General features: G+C 43.3%; 1 protein-coding gene across 1 annotated transcript; it reads right to left on the reverse strand.

Annotated features, from left to right (window-relative positions):
* Positions 1-697: 697 nt before the first annotated feature.
* KDM8 (lysine demethylase 8) lies at positions 698-9,055 on the reverse strand. The gene is made up of 7 exons (XM_076351020.1): positions 8,549-9,055; positions 8,016-8,182; positions 5,914-6,046; positions 4,941-4,982; positions 3,726-3,875; positions 1,021-1,113; positions 698-922 (listed from the first exon to the last, which is right to left on the reverse strand). The coding sequence occupies exons 1-7, from the start codon at positions 9,053-9,055 to the stop codon at positions 758-760; spliced, it is 1,257 nt and encodes a 418-aa protein (XP_076207135.1). The 3' UTR covers positions 698-757.
* Positions 9,056-20,409: the final 11,354 nt, after the last annotated feature.

Consider the following 20,409-nt stretch of genomic DNA (forward strand, 5'->3'; position numbering starts at 1 on the left):
CCAGTTTTATGTAAGGATGCTTTTTCCTTTAAGAGTTACTTGAAAAAAAGACAAGGACTAGATATTGCCAGGTACCAGAATGGAATAGCAGCATATCTTTCCTTGGTAGAAATGTGTGACACTGCAGAAGGCAGAGTGGCAGCAGTTCAGCTGATGGTTAATCAAAGTATGATTAAGCTTCAGTTTATTTAACTGCAATTGAACTATGGATTAACTACAATTAATTATGTTCCTAAGCCTTAACACTAGTAACTTTTTCCGTATAGGAGACTGGTATCTTGCTTCGTGTTAGCTTTTTTTCTTTTAATGTACTGAACCTTTGGGTAGCACCATCCCTCATTGTTTATGTAACTCCAGTTTTTACTGTTATTAAATCCAAGTAGAAGATAACACTAACCTGGTGTTCCAAATACAGTTTGAAGCAGAATCCTGGCAGTGCCCATATACAGAGCTGTTTCAGATGTACACACACATAAAAGATGATGATCTAACAGATGCTCTTTGAGTTCATATTAGAAACATCCACACAAAGAAAGTGGCTGTAGCATCTTCTTTCCATTTGCCTATCCAGATTCTTTCACCATGCTGAAGCAAGAGTTTGTTGGTTTTGTTTTTTTTTAATTCACCTCTAACCTCTGGATAGGAAAGAACATTCTCATGCTTAAAAAGAATTCTCTTGTGAGAAGATGCCAGATGCTACTTTTTCTGATTTTTAATTCCTGTTACAATGCTAACAGACTTTATGCCTGCTTCAGAGCTATGACCACCAGAAACTGACAGAGAAGCTGGTATCAAGCGATCGTACATAGTGCCAATATTTAACTGGAATAAAGAGAACCTGTCCAGGCATCAGAATACAGGACTGAAATGCAGCCTTTCTGAAATTGGGAAATTTAACTAAGTCAGGATCTTCCACATCAACCTATAAAAAACCAAAACAATCATCAGTACAATGTCTTCACTCAAATATGATTTGATAAAGTAACATTACTGATACTAAAATTTCAGGCAACTATTTACCTGACTAGTGTTGTGAAGAATTTGGCTTTCATGAGGGTACAGGTTTTCTGAATCTTGTGGTGAATATAGACGGATATACTTTCTTCCAAATACCTGTATATATTACAATAAACGTTTTCCATCTGTCATTAACCTGCTCATTATTGGAAACTGTGGGCCATAGCTGGCATTTAACAGTAAAATATACCCGATTACAAGAAACATCATTATCTTTGTTAGTAACAAACACATACTGCTATGATAAAAAGTTAAAACAAATCAGACTGTCGGAATTCAAGTACCTGTTCCATTGGAGCAGATAAGAATTTGAAATACCAGGAAATGCCTTTAACCAAATTACTTTAAATTCAAAGTTTAAGGCACCCAATTTATACAATGTTATTTGGGCTCTATGTAGCTAGACAGTAATTAGAAGAACCGAGAATAAGGAGGTTGAGACTTCAGTGCAGTTCACGTCAGCAGGCAGCGGTATCCACACGGAGTGACTGCTAAGCTTCCATATACTCCTTTAGCTCTTCTTTCTGTGTCATCATTAAATGAGTTCTTTCATTGGAGAGCTTAATTGAAAGACTAGAATTCATAAGGCAAATGGACTGACTGATGTGAACACTACACTGAATTGCAAGTTGTCAGTGCCTAGAATGAAGTGGCAGGATAAACAAGTCAAAGCCGATTCCTGCACTGATAGCAGTGGAATGCCCACAGAAGGCATAGCGTGAATTTTCATGCTGCTTGTGCCAGGATTCAAGATTTCTTCAAGGGCCAGGCATGATCATATTTGTTTGGAACTATCACATTAAAGGGTTAAGTCAGTACTCTGACTAACCACAGCACCCTGGCCTGGCATTATGCTACCAAACTTCCTAACCAAGCTGCTTTTCCTCTATCTTAACATCTCTTCCCATATAGTAGAACAGGATTTCCTGCAACCTTATCAACACCCAAGTTGTAATGCTAGATGTTTAGAGTTTGTTGCTTCAAGGACAGCACGTAAACACATTCTAAAGGCTGGGCGAGTATCAATGTATTCCTGCCCTGTCCTACTCTCCACTATCCCTGGTTAAACTACTAGAGCATCGATCCAAACAACTATGTCCATGTGTTTTTCAGACACCTTCCATACCCCAAAGGGATTATGGATATTAATTAGCTCTCTAAAGAACCAAGTGATATTTTTGGTGATGTATGGAAGTAAAGAAAATGGTGGTTATTGCTCCAACAGCACATTTTTGGAATCCTTGAATTTTTTCAGGGGATGGGTGTTACCTGGACTGCCATGAGCTATTAATGGCTCCTTCCTTCACTTGCCTCGCTGGGTTAAGGCCTTGTATATTGCAAGGTTGAGTGCCCAAGTTAATGGGCAACAGCCTGCATCTCCAGATACTGCTTTCCCCATTAAGGGAAATACTATGATCTCTGCAGCAGCTACCACCCAGCCAGTAGGGATCATTCCACTTTGTTACTTGTACTTGTGCCTTCCTGTACTCCACAGCCACAGTTTAAATGGCATCAAGAGGCAGGGCAGTTTTAATTGAAAACTGAAAACTGCCAGATCACCTGCTGTTTAATTACAAAGACTCTTTTACAGCACTGGCAGATAAACTCCCATTCTTCAGGCAGAAGAATACAACTTCTGAAGTTTGTATGGGAAGTATCTTTTCCCAGTCCAACAACTACTGTAACGGACTTCCACCCAAAAAAATCCCCCTCAAGCTTCACATAGTGTGTATAGCAGGATACTTTGCTTTCAAAATGCAGTTGTGTGTGTGTGTGAGGCGGGTTAGCGGGGAAGAGAAATACCATACATACGTAATTGCGCAGCAGTTGTAAAAACCCACTTTAGGAAGGTCTGAATTAAGCCTCAGTTCCAAATGAAAACACAGGTTAGCAAGATGCAACTGTTTGGGACAGAAGAACTAAGGCTCAACCCATAAATAAGCACAAGTAGAAAGTATTCAATGTCATGATCCTGCTGGAAAATGTTTGAAAGTGTAAGCCTTTTTTTTTTTTTTTTTTTTTTAAAGAGTCTGATGGGATGGAAGAAGAAACGGCAATCTCCTTTCAGTAAGCAAAAAACCCCTCAGTGTTTGAAGATGTACAGTTGTCAAGTGCTTGGACCAGGAATACATCTTTGGACTTGTACAGTGCTTACCACAAAGGGCCCCAGTATTTTACTGTGTCACTCTGCACTAAAAGTCATCATCAAGAAGCCTACCAACAGTAAATCACTTAGCAGCAATGAGGTCACAAGTGCAAATATTACTTCATCTGACTCTCAATGCATGCACAAATAGATATAACCTGAAGTGGATTAAAATATGCAAGTCCACCCCAAAATCTTGCTGTTCCACAATAGGAAGTTACTTGGTACACGCTGGTAGGATCCAGGTTCTTCCCAACTCTGTTACAAATTCCTTGTGTGACCTTGGAAAAGCTACTTCTTGTGATTTCCATTTATCATCTGTAAAATGAGGGTAAGCAATGGCCTATCTCAATGAGGAGTACTTATGGCCTACAAGATTACATTGAGTATTAAGTTGCAGTAGTGACAAATGCAATAGCATAGCAAAATAGTATCTGCATATTCCCTATCCTTCAATTGTTCATCAAGTTGTCTGCTACCCTTGTCTCTAACACTCACGTATCATAAGCATTTTTTCTAGCTATAGCATTAATGACATGTGTAGAGTAAGTAGAGTACAGACCTGGGCTAAAAAATTTTGCTGGGGATCCTGATGAAGAGGTGAGATAGTGCCTTCCGGACCAAACCAAGCGTTAATGGTGATGTCATCTTCTTCCCCTTCCCCCAGGCAGCAGTAGTCAGGGATACTGATATCCTCTTTCAATTCTGGGATCTACTCCCATAAAGAAATAAACATTAAAAAGGGTATGTGCTGACTTGCCAAAGGTATGTAATTCATAGAACAGAGGAACAAGGCTTGACACAAAGAAAACAAATGACCTGCTTGTCCAGCAAAGGCAGGAGAGAAGTAGCTGAACTGCTAGGAATCTGCAGGAAATCATAGAATCATTAAGGTTGGAAAAGACCTCTAAGATCGTCGAGTCCAACCGTCAACCCAACACCACCATCCCCACTCAACCATGTCCCTAAGTGCCTCATCTACACGTCTTTTAAATACTTCCAGGGATGGTGACTCCACCACTTCCCTGGGCAGCCTGTTCCAATGCTTAACCACTCTTTCAGTAAAGACATTTTTCCTCATGTCCAATCTAACCCTCCCCTGGCGCAACTTGAGGCCATTTCCTCTCATCCTATCGCTAGTTACTTGGGAAAAGAGACTGACACCCACAACGTCCTCACACTTTCTGGCTTAGCAAGCAGATTCTGTTGGAAGGAGAGGTGGGAGAAGAAAGGGGTTTCTCATTCTTCAGAGACCCTTTGCTTTAGCAGAAACCAGAGAAACCCACAAGAATAAGTAGGTTTGCTGTTCATGGAAAAGGAGCACCTGATCATTTATACACTAAGCTTGCTTTTCCATGAGATTCCTTTTTACGTCTCCCAGCAACCTAATCTCTGGTTAACTGGAATGACATTTCAGAATATGCTGAATGTATCACCACTGAAGACTGTTTCCTGTCCAAATATTTTCCCTGACTTACTTATTCTTTGGGGAAATGCTGCTTTCCAGGTGATATCCCTGTAAGTATATGCTACATTGTACCGAAACAGCACTAAGATTGAATGTCTTCACCCCTGAAAGGGTTTTGTTTCCACGCCTTTCAGCCAAATGGAACAAACCCCTCCCTCTGTTCCTGTTTCTGTGCGAACAGAAACTTAAGAAATACTGTGAATTCTCTGTATGCCCTTCCATCTAGTAGAGCTGACATCCTCAGAGATGACTTGTGCTACAAAGGGAACACTTGACTGCAGAAAGATAAAAACATTCACTCAGTTTTACCTGATCAAAAAGCTGGTGCTGGGCAAGGTATCCCACACCGTTCTGAAATTACAGCAGAGAAAGAAAAAAATGCATAGTGACATATAGGGTAAGACTTCTCGGTCAGTTAATTTACTTATAGGTGAGCAGAATTTACTTATAGGTAACATCCATTTCCAATGTCTTATTTCAGAGTATTAGAATTGTTTCAACAGTTGACTAGTATAAGGCGTCTTCTGAAATAGTAACTTACAGATACACTGAAATTGTAAGAGTGTAGATATATCCCCACAATCAACAAATTATCTAGCTCAAGTTACTGGAAGAAGCCTAGCTATAATCCTATGGAGTCTCGACAGCTCTGTTGTCAATCCTGTGACAACACTCTGCATCTTTATAGCTAGACCCTGCTAGTACACAGACTAGTTCACCTTCACTCCCTGTAAGTATACTCTCTATATTCTATTCCAAGCTGCACCACAGACCAATTTGCAATGGCACATGGTCCTTCCTGCCAGAAGACTAGGAAACAGAAATGAGGGCAGGGCTTCCGATCCTCAGCTGTGAAAGTAGAAGGACATTCAATTGCTAATCAACTTTTTATTTTTTTACCTGGTGGCATGTGAATTTGGATCTTGAACCTAGATCTCACTAAACAGTTTAATAACCAAGAGGAACAAAACTGTTGGCTGAGGATCCCTTATCCTTAGACCCCACCATTCAGGCTTTTGCCACAGAAGGTATCTATCTATTCATCAAATTCCATCTGCTGTACATTTGATTATATATAAAAATCAAACCTAGCTATTGTTGCAATAACTATTTGTAGCTTCAGATCTTGAAAATATGTCAAACCTTTCAATTCAGAGTTGTGCTGAATTATAGCATACCCCTTCCCTTGACATAACCTCTAAGCATGTTTGTTCTAAGCAGAAATTCTGTACCAGTAACAGACTGCTGTATTTGGAGATGAAACAAAATGAGAGTAACAGACCTCATTCACAATATACTGGTTGATGAAGTCACTGACAGTCATGAGCTTCTGAGACCATTCATCATCTGTGTATCGGGTACCCAATTCCACGGGGACTGTGCGGCACCCTGAGACTTGACAAAAATAGTCCACGCTGAAATAAAGAAAGTTCCATTACTCTTTTATACTGCTCTTCTTACTAATTTTGAATGTCAGGCAATCAATCAAAATCCATCTTTTAGAGTAATAAAACTCTACTACCATGCGTTTCTTCTCTCTACAACCGACCAACCAGAGACAAAAGGCAGCAGAAAAGGATGCAAGCAGCAAGGAAACAAGCAGTCAAGTTTGTGTGTACATTATGCCACAATTGTCTGTTTTGTTTTAAAACCTTGTTTACCTCAGTTAACTATTGTTTCCTTACGAGCTAAGGAAATTCAAGCTGTTAGTCTCTCTTGATTAGGGATGGCTAATCTTTTTGCTGCCTGCTGCCACGTTTGCTAAATAAAATGATGTATCTTTTTATCATTAATGTAGATCAACTCTCTGCCAGTGGCAAATTCTGTATGCAGGTGCCAATAATATCCATCCTGGCTAAAGTCAGAGGAATTACTTTGACGGGTGGTATACATCTCTCCACTGACAATGATACTAACTAAATGGAGTTCATCTTTTTAAGTGTCTGAAGTTAAGCAGTGGAGTACCTTCCCTCAAAAAAGAATAAAACCCCTACGAAATAACAGGTGTGTTCAGTTAATGTAAATTTTACCTTTGGCTGTGGAATGAATTGCTCAAACTAAGCGTGTTTTTTCCCCTTTTCTAAGGAATCATGAGCTTTATCTCACAAATATTTGATTCTCAGTAATGGAAATGTTGGCTCCATTGCTTACATTACACAAGCAGCACAATGTTATTACTCAACTCCTGAATGGCAATGCCTGAAACTCAACACTCAAACACCACACTGAATAAACATCAATGCTTGTACTTGTGAATGAAAGAGGCAATCATGCTTACTCACACATCTCTGAAATTCACTTTCCATTGCACCAATTATCAGCAAGTTCTGAGACGTAAAAAATCACTGATCTGTGTCTAACACAGACCCACTTAAGATGTGAGCAGCTCACTAGAACAGTTAGCAATGCACGCTCCTTGCTGGTTTCCAGCTCAGCAACACACAGCATCAGCAATTTGCCAGAGCGCTCCCCCGCACAGCCCCAGGAGGCAGGGCTGAGGGCTGCCTTCCAGCGCCGTCCCAGCCAGGACTGGGTTTCCCTGGCGCACCGGAGCACTTACTGTGCAATGCTCTGGATGGTTTGATGCGCTTCCCTCATCTATGGAGCAACTTTTACAGAGCAAAGACAACATCGCAGCAGGAAGGTGCTGCCAACAGAAGTCACTCCCAATGGCACCTGCCTTTTGTGAAGTCTCTACTGCTCTACTGAGCATTGAGATACCTTGATACCGAGTACAAAGGAATACTGAAGAGACATACGGTTCTCTTCACTGGACACAATGTAGCCAAGCTTGACATACTCTGTGAATAGATAAGCTAAACATTCAGTAGGGGTATACTCTGTGCAGTAGGGGTATACTCTGTGAATAGATAAGCTAAACATTCAGTAGGAAAGACGACCTTGAAACTTTGTAGATAAGGAAGTGATGCTGAAGACAGCTAGTTTGTGAAGGTAAAATTGTGCAAACCGAGCCAAAGAACAAACTGTGCATGCGCAAGAACTGAGTTCAACTAGTGGTCACGGTGAGGAAGACTATCGACAACCACCAGAGGACCCTGAAAGACCACCAATGGACATAAGAGCGCATGCATTAAAGACTTTTACATACGTTAATGAAATAACATGAATATGTTAATAATTTCTTGGAAATCTAATGAATATGTATATTCTGATTGTACTTAACTCCTATGGTTAAGCAGCTCGGCGCGCACATTAGGTGGAGCGATCCCCTGAGTGCCCGGTGCCGCAGTAAAGAATGCCTGCTTTCTAAAACTCCAAATTGAGTCTTAGAGAGTTTTTCATCTGCCAACTTACGGTAACAACCTGACACAGAAAACAATCCTCGCCCTTACTAGGACAGGGAAGAAACTCTTTATTTCTCACCTCCACTTCTTCATACATGGCCAGTGGTCAATAATCCCCTCTAAGACCACAGGCTTCTGTGGAATTAGATAGTTGTCTCTGAAATGCTCCAGCGAAGGGCAGTGAAGGTGTGGAAGCGCATCTTCTGGCTGCACAACAGGGACTGGAGGGGGGCCAATCCGGACCCTCTGGAACAGAGACGTCCTCCTTCGACAGCTGCTAGCGAAGGACTCCGCGACCTCCCCGCCGGCCCGGCCCAGCCCGCCTCGCCCCGCGCCGGGCCGCGCACTGCCGGAGGGGCCGCGGGGCCGGCGGGGGGGGGGGGGGGGGGGGGGGGCGGCAAGGGGGCCGGCCTCGCCCCGGCGGCAGGAGGGGCCCGCGGGGGGAGAACGAGGGGAGGGGGGAGAACGGAGGGGCGCCGACGGGGGGTATCGCGGGGAGCTCACGGGGGCGGGGCCGCGATGGCAAGGGGGAGGCGGGCGGGGAGGCCCGGGGGGGGGGGGGGCGCGGGGGACCAGGTCGCCTCAGGGCGGCGGGCCGCAGGCGGGCGGTACCTTGGCGCTCCCCTCGGCGGCGGCGCGCCGCTTCCCGCGGGGCAGGTGCGCCTGCAGGACGCGGACGAGGCGACCGAGGACGTTGTCCAGGACGGAGGCACCCATGAGCAGCCCCATGTCGCAGAGGCGGACGGCAGGCGCCAGCGGGCGGCCGGCGGCGACCTCGGCCAGCGCCCCGAAGAGGCAGCCGTAGGCGTAGACCTGCCGCCAGGCCTTGCCGACCTCCCGCCACGGCCCCGCGTTTAGTTTCTCCCAGGAGTAGTCGCGCAGGACGTCGCCCAGGCGCCGCAGTGCCGCCGCCGCCGCCCCGCAGGGCCGGCCCGCCTCGCCGTAGAGCAGCCCGCGGGCCCGCCGCAGCAGCGGCAGGACGCAGTCCTCCACCTCGCCGCTCAGCGCCAAGGTCAGCCCCTCCTCGGCGCCAGGCAGCAGCGCCCGTACCTCTGCCCAGAGCGCGCCGCCCGCCGCTGGGCCGGCGGCCAGGCCCTCCGGGCCGCCGGGCGCCGCCATGGCAGCGCGCCTCTGCCGGCCTCCGCGGCGCGGTGCTGCCGGGCCTGCGCGGGCCTCGGGGGCGGGCCGCGGCGGGCAGGCCCCGGCGGGGCGGCGCGCCCGGCGCGGGTCTGGCCTGTTGCGCGGCGCCGCGCACCTGCGGGGCCGGTCCCGTCCGCGACTCCGCCCTGCGCCAGCGGGGCCGGAGGCCTGGCGCGGCCTGGGGCGTCGCTGCCGGGCGGCTCCGCCCCAGCGGCTCCGCAGCCAGAGTTGGCGTCGCGCAGTGAGAGGGCGGCTGCCACGGGACTCACGACTGAGGCAGACTGCCCCCGCTGCCAGCCCCGCGCTGCCCTTGGGGCCCACGCGCGCTCCGCCGCGGGTGGGCCCTGCGGGGCTGCCGCTGGCTTCGGCCGCTGCCGCGGCGGGGCCCCTTCGGGGGTCCTGGCTGCCCGGCAGAGGGGCCGGTGGCCGGCTGGTGGTGGCGTGCGGGTGTCGGGTGCAATTACCTCTTTCTCATGCTTGCACCTCCTCGGTTGCTGCCGGCAGCTGATACGGTGGCAGATGCAGGCTTTTCTTTGCGCTGCTCTTGACGGCGTTTTTCAGAATGCATTTTCATAATGGGGAGTTTCTTGGCCGCTGTCAGCCGGTGCTCCAGGGTGCCGCTGATGGAAGGAGCAGTCCCGCTCATGCTGGGCTGTGCTTTCTTGCGTTTGTGCCCTTATGCTGCTACAAGTCTTCATGCAGCCGCATAACGAACTGGAAGGAAAACCTCTCCTAGATTAAAAAAATACTCTTTCTTTAGGTTAGTTTTAGCCCAGATCAGTCTCATCACCTGGTTCATCACGTAACTGTGTATGCTTTTACAGATGTAAAGAAGGGAGCAATAGGGGGTTTAAGTGGGTGAAGAAAGTGGAGCAATTCCTTTCGGTGGCGTTGCTGGTTTTTTGCTGGGTTAAAGGCTCCGTGAAACTGTAGCCCAGGTCTCCATGAGCAGTGTAATATCACCAAAACTCAGTCTAGATACTGTCGTTTGGGCCCTTGACCAAGGAGTCTGCTGGAATTTAGTAATTGTATGATTGATGCAGCTGTTTGCATTGAAGGGGAACATATAAATCTAATCTCGTTTTCTTTCTGCTGTAGCTTACATGTCAACCATACAGTGATGGTATGAGGAAGATAGCTGTTTCACTTCAGAAATATCTCTTCCAAAAGTGGGACAGCTATTAACAAGTAGATCACTCCTGGAAGAGCAGGAGATGCTTTAATCAAAGTTGATCTTAAGTATTAGAAAGAAAGTGTATCTGGGACCTTGCATGCTGATCTGAGTAACGTGAGAGGAGCCTAGAAGTGTCAGGGATGAACACTGCTGTGGGGCAATGTCCTTTTGGTGGTTTATGCTGCTTGCTTTTAATCTGTGCTTAAGACATGCTTCCTGTATGGAATATGCACCTCAATCTTCACTTTGCATGGCATCTTTCAGCCCCAGCTTGCTTTGATGATGTGCCCTGAACATCTTCTCAGTACTTAATACTTGACTGCAAAGGAAATACTATTTTATTTAAAATTCAGCAACTCTGAGGAATGTCTTAACATCACGAACCAAAATCTAAAGCAACATAACAAGAAATGAGGAATTTGTAACTCATGAAAAATTTTAAACAACCCTAGTCACTTGTCTGGGGTTGAAATCTTCAGACTTGATGCAAAATCTTACGTTTACAGGAAAAGTTAAAATCACCACCTTTTGTACTGAGAGAACACTCATTCTTCTTTGTCCCATGTTCAGTCAGTAGTGCTTTTGAAAAAAAAGTTGATTTTAGTCCTCCTGTTGCTGCTGCTGCTTGTGACTCTCCTCTACCCCATTCCCCAGCTGTCTTGTTTGAATGACTTCCTCTTCTGTCACACTTTAGACTTGCTGCGTTGGCTTATCATGCTGGCCCATCTATTCTCTGTCTTCTAACTGCCTTTCTCTTGGCACCTTAAATTCGTCCTGTGACTGTGTGATTTTAGCACCTTCATCTAGAATTTTCTCCTCCTTGATTGCTAAATGTTAATACATGCTGCTATAGGAGAAAGTATTTAACTGGCAAGGAAAGCTTCTTGTTAGACCTTGTGTTCAGTATTTGTAATTTATGATGCTAGCAAGTGTTGCTAGTCTTGTGCTTATGGACTGTCCAATTTTTATTGCCATTTATATTAACTTGTTATTCCTCTTTAAGTTGGTTAATGCAATTCTTGCTAAATCATAGTTTTCCCAGTTTAAATTTTAGGAATATTTTCACAAATTACGTTTTGAAGATTTGGATTTTCTTTCTGGTATTTTAAATAACACCAAGTCCTGAACACGTAATCTCTAGCACAGTGGTGGGGCATTAAAGCCATGATAAGCTTTATCAGTTTTACTGTAGGTGAAGAACCAGTTGGGAGCAGATTTTCATTCTTGGATATTCAGGGAGGTTCAGTGTTTGAGCGTACACTGGAAGACAATTATTTCTGGTCGGTCGTATTTTGGTACAATGGTTTGAATGCTGATATAGCATCAATAGTCTTGAAAGGGCTGAGCTGTATATCTGCTAAGCTAATAAAGATAGGTTTTCAGGTGTGTATTAAGTCTTGTTGTTGTGTGTTTGGCCTTCAGTCTAGGAGGAAAATCCACTAAAATCTCATAAAGTCATACTGCATCTTAGCAATTTGGTTGAAATTGTCTTTATTGGGAAAAAACCCAACAGATTTGCAAAAGCTGAACTGGGAAGTTTTGCTATCAGAGTAATAAACCTTGCAGTATATACGTACTAGTTTTGAAATGTCTGTAAACTAATGCAGATATTTTTTGTTGTGAGCTGTCTGACCAAGGAAGTGGGTGACTTCAGTGCTAGACATTTCCATTCTAAGTCAACAAGAGATAATTTAATTCCTGCTGCCAACAAACAAAGATTATTGTCATCTGTGTAACCTGCAGAAATTGATGTGAAAAAGGGTCCCATTTCCCTGTGGATTATGCCACCATCACTGAAACTTGTGCTGCTTTCATCAGACGTACATTTTTTAAAGATTTTGGCAGCCAAACTACCTGATCTTGCAGAAAGATGTCCCTTTTAAAACATGGAGGAAAAGTTGGTACCAAGATCTTTTCCCTGCTGCTTCCTACGGTATAGTCTGCAAAGTACTTTTTGTTCTCTTTTATATTCTGTGTATTTTTTAAATATGCTCCAGGCAGCTCACTTTCTTCTAGCACTGACATTCAGAAAGAAGTTACCTATTTAAAAAAACCAAACAAATTAACAGGCACACAATTAAGAGAGATAATAAAGTCTGATAAACCATATGTATTTCTTTCTTCTGTTCACAGTCATAGATTCCAGGACCCACGGTTACTTGACGCTACCTTGTCTGCCACTGGTGGAAAAGTGATTAGTTACACCAAATATATATAAAAAAAATGCTCTGTATCTTATCTTGTCTTTGTCTTCATTGGAAAGAGCAGGTGTTTGGCCTGTTCAGAATTTATTTATTTATTTGTAGTAATAATCTCTTTTATAACACTCTTTCCTCATTTGCTAATTTGAATTAATGAACAAAGTCTTGTGATTGTTTTTGGATTTTATTAAAATGTCATCAAGACACATGCTAAGTGATTTACCACTTGAGTCCTAAGTAGGACATTTTTACTAGGTGGATCAATTTTTAAAATGACAGCATCTGCTTGCTTGTACACATTTATTTATGATTCTTCCCCAGGCGAGTATAGCAGGAGTCTGGTGAGTAATAACCAGCTGGTGGAATTAGCAAATAGGGAAAGCAGTTATTTGATCTGTGAAGGAGTGTGGGAGCCAAGGCCAGAAGTAATAAAAACTAAACAGATGTCCCAAATATATAAACCCAAGTAGGGACTTGTAAATTACTTGCACTGCTGATGGGCAAAATAGTGTCAGATGGGTTGACTTTGTCTGGAGTTTTTATTAAAGATGAAATCCTCTCCACCACCGCGTCACATACAGCCATGCAAGGGCGTTTCTGGAGAGCGTCCTGGGTCTAATTCTAGCACTTCTGCAGTGCATGGCCGGCGTAGGCAATAGCATGCAAAGCACAGCAGCTCTCTCTGGTGGCTTCCGTCAGTTGCCTCTCCAATAATATTAGTAGAGTGGGCAAAAGGCAAAAGGGATCCGAGTGTGAGGCAGCTCTGCTGTTGGACCACCTTGTCTCAAATCCCAGGTGCGCTGTGACTCAGGTTCTTTCTGGTGCTCTACTGAGGTGTGTTCTTATACTGAGTAATTTCTTGGACAGTCACTGCAGGAGCACAACAGCAGCACCAAAGGTTTGCCATCTCCTCAGGCAAGCCACTCGGCTCCTCAGGAACTCCGTGTCCCTTTTGGCAGCCTAGCACTCTGGAATTACCAAGGGAGGTGATCTGTTTCGTCATTACCTGTGCTTTGCAAAAGAATCATCGGAAGATGCTTTCTGTGGGACTTCTGCCCTTATCCTGACAGTTGATGAGACCAGCCCTGATGCAGCTTGATGCGGAAAGCCTGTCCTGAGAGTTAGTGTCTCCTTCCACTGTGACTTTCAGTGGTGGTGGTTTCCCAAGCTGGAATTTACATTGTGTTTATCAGAGTTACTGCAGTTGCTCTTAAATAAAATAAAATTTATGATAACAAATGAAAAATTTACAATCTTGATATATCTCCTTCCCATTTTGTAAAGAAGAAGATAAACCAAGGTGAAACTACGGAAGTTACACTGAAACTTTCATAACATTTCATAACATTTTGATGGCTGTCACAATATTTTATAAATCCTGTATCTTCAGAAATATTAATTTTATATACATCTTACTAAGCTTACACTCTAGCTTGCCATTGTGTTGCTATGGTATGTAAAGGTGGGACCCTAAAACACATTAGCCTCTAAATGGTATTATTTGGCCAATTATTTGTACAAAGGAAAGAGGGTCTAGCAGTAACTGTAGTGGGCTATTAAAGAAAAGGACTCTCTAGTCACGTCAGGTGAGCATAGATCCGGAATTTCATGATGCCTTTGCAAGTGGAAAGCATAAAAGTTCAAAAACAACCTGCAAGGTGTGGCCTATCCAGTTCAGGGCATGGGGAATGAGGTGGACCTTGCAGAAATCCAGGGTTTGCAGCCACATTTTTAACAACCAGGTATTTTTATGATGAATAATAATTGCAGTTGTGAGTGGGTGTTAGAGGCTGCCAGGCTTCTGGTATAAATAAACTTCTCCACTTCTCAAACCATCATAAGATTAATTCCCTTGTGTGTTAGTATAGGCAGTTGCATTTAAGATCAGTGTTGCCACCTTCCATGGGAAGTGCCAAGTTCTGAGTGCTGCAGGAGTGAGATGGCGTAGCTGAATAATATCTCCTGATAATTTATACCTCATAACCGTCTTTTGGGGTTCCATCTGTTGTCAGCTCTGCTCTCTTTATTAGGCTTGTATAATGTTACATAAACCGAACTAGTTAGATGCCAGTTTTTTAATTATTTGTTTCCTAAACTAACTCAAATTTTTGGAATTGTATCAGCATATAATGTATGCTTGCTTGTACAGTAAACCACACAAGAATTAAATGTAATAATATAGCCAATCTTATATAAGAATTGCAAGTAGAATATCTTAACAGGTTATTATCAGGCTTACTATCTCTTGTTCTAGTAGAAGCAAAATGAGTGACAGATGAGCACCGTTTTCCTAGGAAAGCAGCTCTTTCTCTGACTATACAAAGGTTTAAAACCTGCTAATCTTTATTCCTAACTATTTCAATTATATATCCATTTAGCTGTGTCTATTGGTTGTGTATCAGCCATGTTATATTTTGTCATGTTAATTACCAGTACATTAGTCTTACATTGCATATCATTAATTATTGTGGTGTTAGAGATTAATTTTTGTTTATCTTGGAAAATACAAGTGGTCTCCACTAATGTCTTGTAAGAACATATGTAGTGTTAAAAACACTCATTGTTTATTATACAGACATTTCAAAACTAGTACACATGTACTGCAAGGTTACTTACTTTGATTACTTAATAAGCAAGGATGGAATCAACATTAAAAAAGTATCATGGTTGGAGGTCATATATTAAAGTAAACATTATATATGCATTTTATATTTGTGCCTCAGGTCTAGATTCTCTGTTACAAAAGCTAACAGATTTTCAGCTAGAACTTAAAATTCTAGTTGATTTTATTAGTTTGCTCATTTAGAAAGAAAGCCTTACTATAACCAAGTGTCGTAATGGAGTTAACAAGCTATGAATATTGTTTAGCATCCTTGTTCTCTGAATCAGTATTTCCAGTGGTTGATCTAAGCTGAACTGGCATCTGTAGATTCTTCATTCTGCAAAGTGAGAGAAAGCTGTTTAGTTTGATGTTGGTGCTCTGACGGTCTCCCTGCAGGACTGATGTCCAGCCGCTGTGCTGCTGAGGGCACCTGAAGCTCTGCCACGTCAGGGTTACTGTCTCCATGCTGGTAGTGACTGCTACTTATGACTGTGGTGCTTCTATGAGGTGATGGCAATCAATTCCCCTCCAGCCATCTGCATCAGGAAGATGCTGTCATGTTTGGCCTGGGTGGTGTATGCCTTTACGGGCCATTGCAGCAGAGAAGTGCCTGTCAGTGTTAGCAATGGCCCTCTCTGCCTGGGGCAGGGATGAAGGGGGAGGAAAGGCTAGTACTGCTGCTGCCGTGCTGTGTGTGCCTTAGGGTAAGTAGACTGTTTCTGCTTCCAGGAGTGGTTGGCTCGTACCTTCCATGAGCATTATACTCATTAAATGCCTGCCCCAACCCCACCCCCCCCCCGAAAAAAAAGGGGAAAAAAAGAAGTGAAAATGGGAGGTAACATGCCCTCTGGTCCTTAGATGGGAGTGTAAATTGATGATAGCCATGAGAGTGCTTGTTATCATGGCTGACTGTGATTTTCCATGACAGGGGATGAATGGTTATCTCTCCCTCTGCAAGAACGAAAGTATGAACACATAAGACTTGAAAGACTTTGGATGTCTTTCCTGTTAGCTTTTTCTGCTCCTGGGTAGGAGAGGAATGATTCTGATTAATAATATGTACGGAATTAATTGTTATACAAGAGTTATCTTCCTCAGATATGCAAGGTCTTCCTGCTCGAGAGTGACACAACCATGCATTTCGATTGTATCGTGGAGCCGAGTGTAATTGTACAGCGAAAGTGTAATGACGGATATGTCTTTATCAACCTGTTCCCTGCATTGTGTTTTTAACACTGCCATCTGCTCTGCTGAGAGTGGCAGCTGCCAGGTCTCACAAATAGCGCTGTCATGTACTTTCCTGTAGAACAACATATTGTCATAATTTCTCTGATATTACTAGATGGAATAACTTTAAGCGAGATAAGGTGACATTTTGCATGGCACTTTGGAATGCATTTCATTGCAGTGTGTAGGACACACAATGTTCTTTCTGGAGCAGGCTATAACAGCACACCCAGTTCTACTTTCAGAAATCACTGGAAAATGCTTATTTTTTCCAAAAACATTATGTAACATCCATCTGGGACATATGTGTCAGTGCTGAGATGCAACTGAGACATAGTCAGTATTAGTATTGCTTACATATGTAGTCTTAGCTACCTTTGCTGGATGGAAATGATGTAAGTTAGACTATTTTTAAAATTTAGTTATTTCCTTTTTTTGCTTATATCAACTTGAATCTCCTTCATATTTGCAAACGTGTTCAGACAGCTCCTTCAACATTAAAAGAAACAAAAAATCTTTACAACAAATCTTTAAAAAAATCTTTATAGCAGTCGGTACTCTTTCTGTTGTCTCAGCTGGACCCTAGGTAGGAGATTTAATTTTAGACTAGGCCAGATTCCACTAGGTGTCCAGCCTAAGCCGATCCTCTGGGCTCTCTTGAGTTGTTTGAGAGAGAGGGATCCATCCCAGCCTGAGACGGGATACTTAGGGTAGGCAAGCAAGTGGAATAAATTGCTCTCTGTGCGTGTCTGTTTCTCTCCTCAGGCTACAGAAGGAAGCTAAAAGACTAGCTTAGATGACCTTGCCTTTTCAGCAGATAAATGTAGATGAGGTGAACCACATACAGAATATAAGCCAACATGTCCTCTTGTTACGAGTGCCTGCCAAAATCTTGCTTGTGCGCCAAGTGTAGGAAAATATTTGGTGTAATCCACCTTCACAGAGATGCCTCTCCTTAAGTAATGAGGTACATCCTCCTTTACATATTCATCTCATTCTTTTGGATGTGTACTTAGTGCAGTTTTTACTACACAGGTAGTCCCAGTGATTTCTAGAGCAAGTGGCTGGCTAATCTCTTCTTTCTGTCATAGTCCCTATTGCTGCTTGCAAGGGACGAACAACAGGGAAGGAAGGAAAATGGTGTGTAACTCAGAGAATATACCTGTCTGTTGCAATATACCTGTCTCATATACGTGTGTTGTAAAACTGTGACACCAAATCTGTCTGCCTACTGGAAAGATTTACAAGGAAAACTGATTTGGGATATTTCTTCTTGCTAATGAGCATTGATGAGAAACAGCCTTTCTGATATGGCAAAAAACCCAGTTGTGATAAAGAAGGTGGAATATTTATTCTTGATTCTTGCATTGTTTTCTTTTTCAAGTGAAAAAGGATGTAAAATGCTGAACAGCTGATCAACAATATAAAGGATGGAGGCAAAGAGACAGCCTGCTTGCTAGTTGGCCTGTTTGAATGGTGTGGCAGGTGGAAAGCTTTTCTGACGGAAGTGTGGAAGAAAGCCAGGGCATGGCTCCTTTACGTTTGTCTGCTTCATCCGAATGGATGTGTATCTTCGGCACTTCATTGCTAGCCCAGCAGAGGCCGTTTGAATTGTGAATAGTGTTCCCCCAATGGCAAACGGAAGATCAGGCCAGAGAAAAGTCTCTTGGCATTTAAATGAAGTCGTACACTCTAGAAATGTAAGTCTTGCCTGTCGTTCTAGTAGTGCATTTCAAGAGCTGATAAAGGCTCCTGGCATTGTACTGATCTTGAGCGCACAGCAGATCACCTTTTTATCCTAAGGGTAGGGAAGTGTCATTTTCATTAAACACAGTTTATATATATATTTATGTACCTTAAGAGGAAGAATATATGTATAAACATTTTTTTTCTTCCTCCCAAGATTTACAAATCTCATTTGAAACTTCTGTTTGATTTATCCCCCGGACTAGGGCTATAAATGCTTCATGAATTTGTTTTTGTGCTCTGTTTTAAGTATATTTAGAAGTGTACACAGTTATTTGTGTTCATACATCACATTCTTATTAATGAGCACAGTATAATTGTTGGTTGTATTGACTTTTGTTTCTGTGAATGTTTTTAAAAGATATTTTAAAGGCTTTGCTGGAGTTTGCATGTGCTTCAGAAATTAAATTTAGTCTGTGATTTTATTATCCTTTTTATTTAATTTATCTTAACTGCTGCTTTCAAGCTGTGAACCAGCTGTTGACTTTGAAAAAACATTGTTCAATTTGAAAGGAGCATTTTAAAGCTTAATGTAATGGCTGTAAGTAATCACTCCAGCAATTATATTCTCTGGTGTTGTGCGTCACTATAATAATATTGGAGGTTGTGAGAAAATGTAGGAGAGAAACACATCAAGCTCAGACTTCTCAGTTTTGCCTGTGATGCCCAGCATCTCTCTGTTTTGTATATAGCTTGGTGTCACTGCTTAAATTGTGGCAGAAAAAATGAAGCTCCACTCTGTTGTGGCTCTGTGTGTGCCCAGCAGGAATCACGGGCTGTTTCTGAGCATTGTGCTCTGTCATTCTTCTCAGACTGCACAGTTTTTTTTCTTTCTCCATACAGGCAGATTGTAGATGGACGCTTGCTGCGGTGGCAGAAGCCCTGGCTGCTCTGCTGCCTCCTCCTGACTTGTTTCAAGATGTTGCACTTGATATAGAGTGGAATTTTGGTTTTGACTCTTCTTGAGCAGCTGCGTACCCACCTTGTATGGTGCAGGTGGTAGCAAAGCTCCTCACAGAGCATTCAGAGAGGCTGGCCAGGGTGGGAGTGGTTGGCATCCTGCAAAGTCAGGTCATGCTCCCATTGTGCTCTGAAAATAAGCAGCTATTTGCCATGGTGAGGAGAATGAATAGAAAAGTTAAGGTGTGTTTTCATCCACATTCTGAGAAGCAATATCCTCTGTTTATTTGTGAGCAACTCTCTAGTTCAAGCAGGCTGGAGCTCTTGGGGAAGAGAACTTTCTGGGTCACTGCAGTGAAGATTAGAGAAGCAGCATGCACTCTGGATCCCTTCATGTTGTAACAAACCATGAAAATGCTGTGCAGCTTCCTCTGCCCTGGAAATTCACTCCATAATGACTTTAAAAGGAATGTAATATGCATCACGGTGGGAGTGGGCTACATTTCACAATGAGTCACCTAGCTATGCTTTACACACAGCTTGTGTTTGGAAACTGTGGACTATAGCGATGGTCTAAAAAGGTAGTCCACCAGATCGCACAACTGTGCAGGACCTAGCCCCTTCTCTGCTTTTGCCAGTGTGTGTTGCACAGCAGGTTCAAACCACCTACCAAGCTAAACCGTCAGTTCCTGTTAACAGCTTTGTGAAGCAACAATGCAGCAGGGGAAGACCCAGTCGGAAGCTTAGGTTCAGCAATACACTAAGCCTTCCCCAAATCTACTTTGTAGCAAGATCCTTCAGAATAAGGATCTAATGCCAATGCAATATAGTGACAATAACAGGAAGGGCAAGCGTGCAGGGAGCTAGAGGCATTGAGAGCTTGGGACAAATGGGACACCAGGCTTACTACTGAGGCAAAATTGCTGGTGTTTGGTTGCCGTGGTTTTAGAGGGAGGATAGATGATGCATTTGGAAGTGGGTTTTGTGATGGCACTTGTAATGGATGGTAGTCGTGGTGATACGATTGGGATGATCCTCTAATAAGAGGTAGTCCTGCTTTGGCATGGTAACACTCAGCTAGGATGACCTGTACTTTACTTTAAAAGAAAAAAGTAAGATTAACATGAGAGTGAAAGCATACCCACGTGTATCTGTGTGTGCAGTATGCATCTGTATGACATCTGCAGAAAAATGAACTTCGATGTAGTTTCCTGTTTCTCCACCTGTGTGTAGTGCACAGGAAAGCAAAAGCACTTATACAGATCTAAGTGTGCTTCAGAGATCAGGTGTATCCCTTCCAGACAAGTGTGGTAGAAGCTGGGCTGCTGACCATGGATTTGGCACAACGGGATAGAGACAGAATCCTCATTGTGACAAAGGCAATATGACATGTGAATTACATTATATATGTATATGTATGTATAAATTAGACATTCAAAGAAGGTAACTGCTGGGATGGAGTTACATGGAACAGCGTGTTCTG

This window comes from Aptenodytes patagonicus, chromosome 13, assembly GCF_965638725.1.
Source record: "Aptenodytes patagonicus chromosome 13, bAptPat1.pri.cur, whole genome shotgun sequence".
In the NCBI taxonomy this organism is placed as follows: domain Eukaryota; kingdom Metazoa; phylum Chordata; class Aves; order Sphenisciformes; family Spheniscidae; genus Aptenodytes; species Aptenodytes patagonicus.

What these genes read in the sequence shown, in the direction of transcription:
- KDM8 (XM_076351020.1), bottom strand. Translation starts at nt 9,055, where the DNA reads ATGGCGGCGCCCGGCGGCCCGGAGGGCCTGGCCGCCGGCCCAGCGGCG. An exon ending in CCATGTATGAAGAAGTGGAG is followed by an intron (nt 6,047 to 8,015) that starts GTGAGAAATAAA and finishes TCTTTATTTCAG; the next exon opens with CGTGGACTATTTTTGTCAAG. An exon ending in AGCACCAGCTTTTTGATCAG is followed by an intron (nt 3,876 to 4,940) that starts GTAAAACTGAGT and finishes TTATGGGAGTAG; the next exon opens with ATCCCAGAATTGAAAGAGGA.